The 7,564-nt window shown below is 39.0% G+C and overlaps 1 protein-coding gene across 1 annotated transcript; it reads right to left on the reverse strand.

Annotated features, from left to right (window-relative positions):
• Positions 1-878: 878 nt before the first annotated feature.
• On the reverse strand, positions 879-6,951 carry LOC144059756 (creatine kinase, testis isozyme-like). The gene is made up of 8 exons (XM_077579006.1): positions 6,768-6,951; positions 2,435-2,622; positions 2,209-2,363; positions 2,012-2,144; positions 1,778-1,949; positions 1,578-1,701; positions 1,314-1,503; positions 879-1,222 (listed from the first exon to the last, which is right to left on the reverse strand). The coding sequence occupies exons 1-8, from the start codon at positions 6,788-6,790 to the stop codon at positions 1,044-1,046; spliced, it is 1,164 nt and encodes a 387-aa protein (XP_077435132.1). The 5' UTR covers positions 6,791-6,951; the 3' UTR covers positions 879-1,043.
• Between the last annotated feature and the right edge of the window lie 613 nt (positions 6,952-7,564).

Raw genomic sequence — 7,564 nt, forward strand, 5'->3', positions numbered from 1 at the left:
AAATGCACATCAGAACGGGATCGTTGTAAAAAAGCGACAAAAGTGTAATCCGCTGGGACTCGAGACACAAGGCTCAAAACCGTCACGATTTAACCAGTGCGTCTGGATGCCCTAGTTCAAAGAAATACACAGTATGTGTAGTAATTTAAACCAGTAATGGGAAACCTATTGTACTTTTTTTTGTGAAGACAAAAAAAAAATCTGCACTTGACTTTTAAATTTGTAAAAAAAAAAAAGTCGTTAAGAGTAGAATTTATAGGGGCCAAATTTGACCCCGTGGGTTCTCCAGGGTTAAATCAAGTTTTTGTGAAGACAAAAAAAATCTTACTCGGTAGTGACAAACGAAGCTTCATGAAGCACTTATTTTTGGACTCATCTATGGCATGCTTGGTTTAAAGATGCAGTGAAAATGTAATCAATTTCACACACTAGCCTTTATCTTGAAGTCAAGGGCACCATCTAGCAGTTCTGCAGGTTTTGGATGTTTCCGTTCTCCAACACAGCTGATATATGATCAGCTCATCAGCAAGCTCTGCACAAGCCAGATAACGATCCTGCTGATTGGAATCAGCTCGTGTTGGAAGAGGGAAACCTCCAAAACCTGCAGGACTTTGGCCCTCCAGGACTGGAGTTTGACACCTATGATCTTGCATAGGTGTCACTCCTGTCCTGGAGGGCCGTAGTCCTGTAGGTTTTGGAGGTTTCCCTCACCATAGGTGTCAAACTCTGTGGTCTTGGAAGGTAGGATCCTTATCAGGCTTATGCAGAGCTTGCTGATGAGCTATCATATATCAACTGTGTCGGAGAACAGAAACACACACCTTATCTTAATTTATAGTTCCCTTATTTTCAAATACATTTTCATATCATTCAACCAGTTCATTAAACATAGGATTTTATTCCATTTTCATTTAATGTGTTCTAATTTTTTTTATTTAGTGTGTAAAGTTAAACATTTTATTTCAGTGTATTTTTGAATGAAAAAAGTGGTGGCAATACAAGTCATTTAATCATATTCTAAGGGAGTTCGGATCCGGGTGGTTCTACTTCTGGGCGGGCATTAGCTCCTCGATGGACTCCCCAGCCTCCAGTTTCTTTTCCATGTCCACCAGCAGCTTGACACCATCGACGACCATCTGCACCAGTTCCACCTCAGAGAAGCCCAGTCTGTCAGAGTTTGAGATGTCGAACACTCCATCCACGGCATCAGTGTCCACGCCACCTAGTGGATAGATGACAATTTACAGAAGTTCAGCTCAACTTCATAGATTATCACCGAATGACTTCAAGCATCAAAAAAAAAAAAAGCGTACCAGTTCCTCGTTTTTGAAGTCTCAGCCGTTTAAGAACTTCCTCAAAGTCGGCCTGTTGGCTCATGTTTGGTAGCTTCACATGCACGCCTGCACGTAGACCGGTTCCCAGGTTGGACGGGCAAGTCAGGATGTAGCCAAGGTGCTCATTCCACATAAAAGAAAAGCCTTTGTTCTTGAACAAAGATTCAATCTAAAAATGACATCACCACATATTATATCATTCAGCCAAACTTTCATTTGCAATGAAAGTCAGGTTTGACAAACCTCCGTGAGTCCAGTGCAGAAGCGAGTAAACACTTCTTTCAAGTTGCCGCCCTTCTGCATCGAGATAACTCGTAGATGGTCCTCTTCGTTCACCCACACCAAAAACGTCTTGTTGTCGTTATGCCTTGAGAGGCAAAACGACATGAATTTGACCATCTTTGTGTACATAAAAAAACAAAAAGATAAAAAGTGTGTCTCACCAGATGCCTCTGGCACTGGGCCAATCCCGTGCCATTTTTGAGGCTAGCAGCAGAGGGGACACTGGCTTGTCAAACAGCAAGTGGTCGTCAATCATCTGCTGCTGATCCTCTTCTGACAGGTCTCTCAACGAATAGTATTTCCCTTGCAGGTCTCCAGTTAGCGAACCCAGGACTGCAGAAATTGTTCTCCGTAAGTCTCCATCCTAATGCCAGCCTACGTTTGCATTCCCTTACCTTGCACGGCCAGCTTCTCCACGGCACGCCTCTCTCCTCGTCTGCAGAGCGGCGGCAGGCAGAAGCCACGGACGCTGCGGCCCGTTCGGACTCGGGAGCTCAAAACATATTCCGGGTCCAGGTCATCGCCCCCCTTCAAGCAACAGATTTGCGGTCAAAGTCTAAATCGCCGTTGGATGTTGCGTGTGATCCTTTACCATGAGGTTTTCTGGGTTGAGGTCAGTCTTGTGCATGTCTGTGGGTTTGTATCCTCCGTGTCTGTCCTCGATGACGAGGTCAAGCAGTTCTTTGAAGACCTCATACGACTCCTCATCTCCAGCCACGCAGCCCACCGTCATGATGAAGGGATGACCTACACACATGAAAGCAGGCTTCATCAGTGACGTGGCATAGAGGACCATCAGATGGACGGCACGTGATTACCTGGATTATCTACACCTGTCTGGATGACGCGGTCTACAGTGAAGCCGTTGGGGGTGGTCCGCTCCCTCAGTGTTTTGTACATGTCCATGTTTAAAAACTTGGCCATGTGGTTATTGTGTTGACTGAGATCTGGGAACTCATCCTCTGCCGTCAGCCCCTTGAGCTGAAGATTGGCCATTTTTTGACAGCTGAACACATTTACAAATACACGAGCTGAAGATTGGCTACTTTTTTTGACAGCTAAACACATTGTCCATTTTTTTGACAGCTGAACACATTTACAAACACTCATTCTAGAGTAAGGCACGAGGTTACCCATCGTTATTTTTTTATAGTTCTTTGATGGGTTGTGACTGTCGATTTGAATCTGAATCGATTTGTTTTGGAGGCTGATATCTATTCATAAATCCAATTGATTATTTTAATCATTCAAACCCAAAAACGTATAAATACTTAGTCCTTCACTCCCAAAGATGTATTTATAAGATTTGTTTTTAATGCTAGAGCATACATAAGGCTTTGATACAGCTTCTGACCTCAAGAGGTCGCTTAAAGCAATGGTAGTTATTACAAAAAAATGACCAGCAGGTGGCAGTAGAGTATAAGAGGTCAACCAGGGCCATGTTACAACAAGCTCTTTTTGCCAGTGTTTTTAACAGGTTTGTCAATAATGATAAAACTTAGCTATATTCTAATGCTAATTGCTGCAAAACGGAAACAGATACTTTTTTTTCCTGATGAAAGAAGAGACTAATCTTTCTTTTGGTAGGGATGTTTTTATAGCAATAGAATATTGTGGGTCTTGCAAAATCATAGTTATTCCAAAAAAAAAAAACGACCAGCAGGTGACAGTAGAGTACGAGATCAACCAGGGCCTGTTACAACAAGCTCTTTTTACCAGTGTTAACAGGTTTGTGAATAATGATGAAACTTAGCTATATTCTAATGCTAATTGCTTCCAAACGGGAACAGATACTTTTTTTTCCTGATGAAAGAAGAGACTAATCTTTCTTTTGGTAAGCATGTTTTTATAGCAATAGAATATTCTGTGGGTCTTGCAGAATCAGTCAAAATCCAGTAAAACAGCCAGGAGGGAAAATGGCTGGGAGGGAATGAGTTAGTATCTTTTTCCCATAAATTCATAAGAAAAATAATTTTAAAGGGGGGGTTTCTTGAAATTTACTGTTCACATGAATTTAAGTGTCTTCTTACATTTATGAAATAGATATTATTAGTATTGTTGCTATTGATAAGGAAACATATATATATATGTATATGTAAAAGTCAACCAGTTCACGGTGTACCCCGCCTACTGCCCGAAGCCAGCTGGGATAGGCTCCAGCACCCCCGCGACCCTTGTGAGGAGAAGCGGTCAAGAAAATGGATGGATGGATGGATGGATGTAAAAGTATGACAATATGCATAAGATACACTGTTCAATGTGTTCACTATTAATAATTACTATAATAACCTTTGTTATTAATAATCAAGATATATTAGCTGTATACTAGCATTTTTTTTTTGTTTACTATAGATACCTACTGTTTATTGTGTAATGGATGTTAAAAGGTGTAGGACCTGATAAGTTTATGCTTCTTCCTACTCCTTTTCAAACATTTGTGTAAACGTGTAGCTTATGATTGAGTGAAACACTGTGAAACTTTCTTATGTTGAATGTTGAATCTTGAATGTTGTTTGTTTTGTTCATGTCTTTTTATATTTAGTTTTTACACATGCACTTTTATAATCAGTTTGTTTTTTCTTTGTATACATGTTCAAAATTAAATTAAAAAAAAATACTTGACTTCTTGCACTTTAAGATAATTCAGAATCTTATTTATATTTACAATTATTGAATTTAAATTATGAAAATATTTTCATTTCGTCATTGTTTGTGTAACACTTGATTATAACACGTGTTACTTTCATTAATAAACCACATGTAACCAGTTACTACTGCCTCCACAAAATGTTACTTGCAATTTCATGTTTGTGGAGTTTTAATGTGCTTAAAATTTATGAATTGATGTTCCATAATGAATATGAATCGACTAGGGGAAAAAAAAAAATCAAAATTGAATCAATTGAGGAAATTAGAATGGATACCCAGTCCTATTATTAATACAATATTCTGATTAATATTGCAATTGTGAAATATGAGTTAAGTAGAAAAATCCGCCCATTGTTATCAATCTCGGGGCGGCCATTTTGCCACTTTATAGCAATTAAAAATGACATCACACTCACTCAGGTAACGACCAATCACGACTCACTTGTTTTCTGAAGCTGAGCTGCGCACGGCCTTATATATGACTGGACTGTCAATGCCGCTTTGGGATAAGTGAAGCCACCAGTGGCCATCTTACATTGCCACTCACTGAGGCCGCCTAACTTGAATACAATTGAATATTGAATTGAATATTTCTCTGCGGCCTTTTAACATTATTTTTTACCTCTACAGCAAACATGCCACCGTGTATGACATAGTTATGCCACGAGGGTATAATGGGAGACCATATACATTGCATTGCTAAGAAAAAGCCTGAATTTTTCTCTTATAAGGTATATTTCCAGGTGCTACTCAAAGATTTGTCTGAATCATGTTGTCAGAAGCATCAGGTGAAAGTGAAGCCCACCAGGACAAAAAATTCCTGCAAAATGTAAACCTAACATCTGTGAATCTTTTTAAGACCTATTTAATAATAATAATAATAATAATAATAATAATAGGCCTACCTATTACACAGCCATATCGGGAAATGACACGGGGAAAAAAAGACACCTACATCTGTGTAGCATGTTGCAGCGTGTGATCTTTCATTACTTTCATTGTATTTTAACCATAAAGTGTAGCATATTTTGACCCGGGACTGCATTGCGTTCAATGATTGGCTCCTCCGCCCCGTTTATTTAGGCTATGTTATTTAATCGGAATGACACTTTTGAGGAGAAATGGGACACGGAAAGGTTACATACAGCATAAAATTTAAAACAGACTTTTTAAGGTATTATTTCCAAATTCATAAATTCAATAAGACTTTTTAAGACCCCGCGGGAACCCTGTGAACACACACACTCCTAACTGTTTTGAGCCAAATAAATAAGTTGCCAGTAAAAGTAGCAACATAAGATGGCTACCCTTTGTCTTCAGCCGCAAGGGTCTAATTGACAGTCCAGTCATATAAGTATGTGGCCATGATTGGTCGTTACCTGAGCAACTGTGATGTCATTTTCATTTGACAGCAAGTGGCAAAATGGCCGCCCCCTGAGAAGGATAAAAATGGGAGGATTTTACTACTTTATTAATATTCCATACGCAATATTAATCAGAATGCAATGTTTAGACTAGACTAGATTAGAAAATGTTTGGGTTGACTTCCCATTTAATTTAAAATGTGATTACAAAACCATCATCGCAGCAATATTTTGACGTTAATAGGTTGCGAAATGTTATTTAAAAAGAATCACACATGAATACTGTATATCCATTTTGCTTCAGTGGTTTCCTATTACAGAATTAAAATTGAAGACCCATAAATAAAAGGGGTATAGTGTGCTGAGAGGTATGGCCAATATTTTCAAAGTTTTTATGGACTGATCAGAGAGATCAGAGTGCCTCTTGATGGACCAGATGGACGGGCCAGGTGCGAACCAGTAACAGGCACAGAGCTCCACTTTAAATCGGATGCCAGAGGACGAAGTTCTGATCACAAAGCTGCTAGTTTTCAAGAAGACACATTCTTTAAGCAGTGCCTTTATCTTTACCCGGCAGTATTTTTATGCAGGACAATGCTCCAGCATTGTCAACATGGAAGCACTCCACAGTGTGGCTGGCCACTAAAGGCAGTTAAGATGAAAGAATAACGACACGGCTGCCGGCCTCAACTGACCTCAACCCTCTATTGACATCTTGTGAGCCCTTGTACAGGAAATTTACCGCATAGGCAAACAGTATACTTCTCTTAACACTTGTCTGGAAGGTTGCTGTTAAGAAAGTGACCAGGCTCCTGGATGGCAGCCTTCTTGATATTTCATTATTCTCCCTTTACATATTGAAATCCAATATTGATGCTAACTTTAATAATTCCGCACAGTAATACTCATATTACACACATTATCCATTATATAACAAACTATCCAAAGTTTTACTTTTGTGAAGCATTTGGGATTGAGGAACAAATTAATCTTCAAAACTATAATAATCAACAAGATGCCAATAAAAGCTGAATAAATATCATACATTTCTATACAATGTTATGAAATAAAATTGATTAAATCTGAACTAATTCTCTTGAAATACATCGAAGTAGAGCATGTTATCATCTTAACTTACACTTGTTCAATCGTGTCTGACATATTTCTGTCTTCTTTCTTCACAGATCCAGCACGAATACTAATTAGTTTGCCACTCTTTCTAGATACACAGATGTATTAGTCCAGCTGAATGTTTACGTGCACACACAAATTTATATCCACATACGTGTGTGCCTATAAAGCCACGTCGTCAGCACGAGCAACTCTGTGATAAACGTGACACGACGCGACGTGTGCGGACATTTAAAGACATCGTGTGGGCGACGTTCGCTTTGTACATCAACTTGCTCCAATATGGCGTCATTTGCGTCCTCTTGACGGTGAGCCCCAACTCTTATGAAAAAACGATGATATAGCCGCAGACACTCAGTAAACGCCTGTGAATGTATAGAGTGGATTAAAAGCGTTTGGTACTAATTAAACTGTCTATCAACCATGTCAGCAAATAATGTCTGTGGCCACAAGGGGGCGACATGTTTGAGGATTTGCAGTCTATAAAGGTTAATGCAAACATGATTGAATATGTATTATACTAATGTAAACACTTGCAGAATGAGGACATTCATATTTATCCATTTCCTACATTGTGTAATTCATTGTTAATTAGTGTGAGAAATCATTAACATAAGCAAGGGTCTTCACATATATGAATATCATTAACTATTAATAGGCAGCACTGCTAGCAGCCAGTTTTGAAATTCAGAACCATAAAATAAGCACACTGTTTCAGATATGCATGTTATTTACTAGACCCGCCGTCACAACTGCTTGTGTTGGATAATTTTGTCTCACCCAAAAACTGCTTTTGACAATTAA

This window comes from Vanacampus margaritifer, chromosome 1 (assembly GCF_051991255.1).
Source record: "Vanacampus margaritifer isolate UIUO_Vmar chromosome 1, RoL_Vmar_1.0, whole genome shotgun sequence".
NCBI classification, from domain to species: domain Eukaryota; kingdom Metazoa; phylum Chordata; class Actinopteri; order Syngnathiformes; family Syngnathidae; genus Vanacampus; species Vanacampus margaritifer.

Bases quoted from the DNA above. Each gene is read 5' to 3' on its own strand.
- LOC144059756 (XM_077579006.1), bottom strand. From the start codon at position 6,790: ATGTCAGACACGATTGAACAAGT. The intron at 2,364-2,434 runs GTAATCACGTGC...TCATGTGTGTAG, and splicing joins GACAGGTGTAGATAATCCAG to GTCATCCCTTCATCATGACG. The intron at 1,702-1,777 runs GTGAGACACACT...TTGCCTCTCAAG, and splicing joins CCCAGTGCCAGAGGCATCTG to GCATAACGACAACAAGACGT.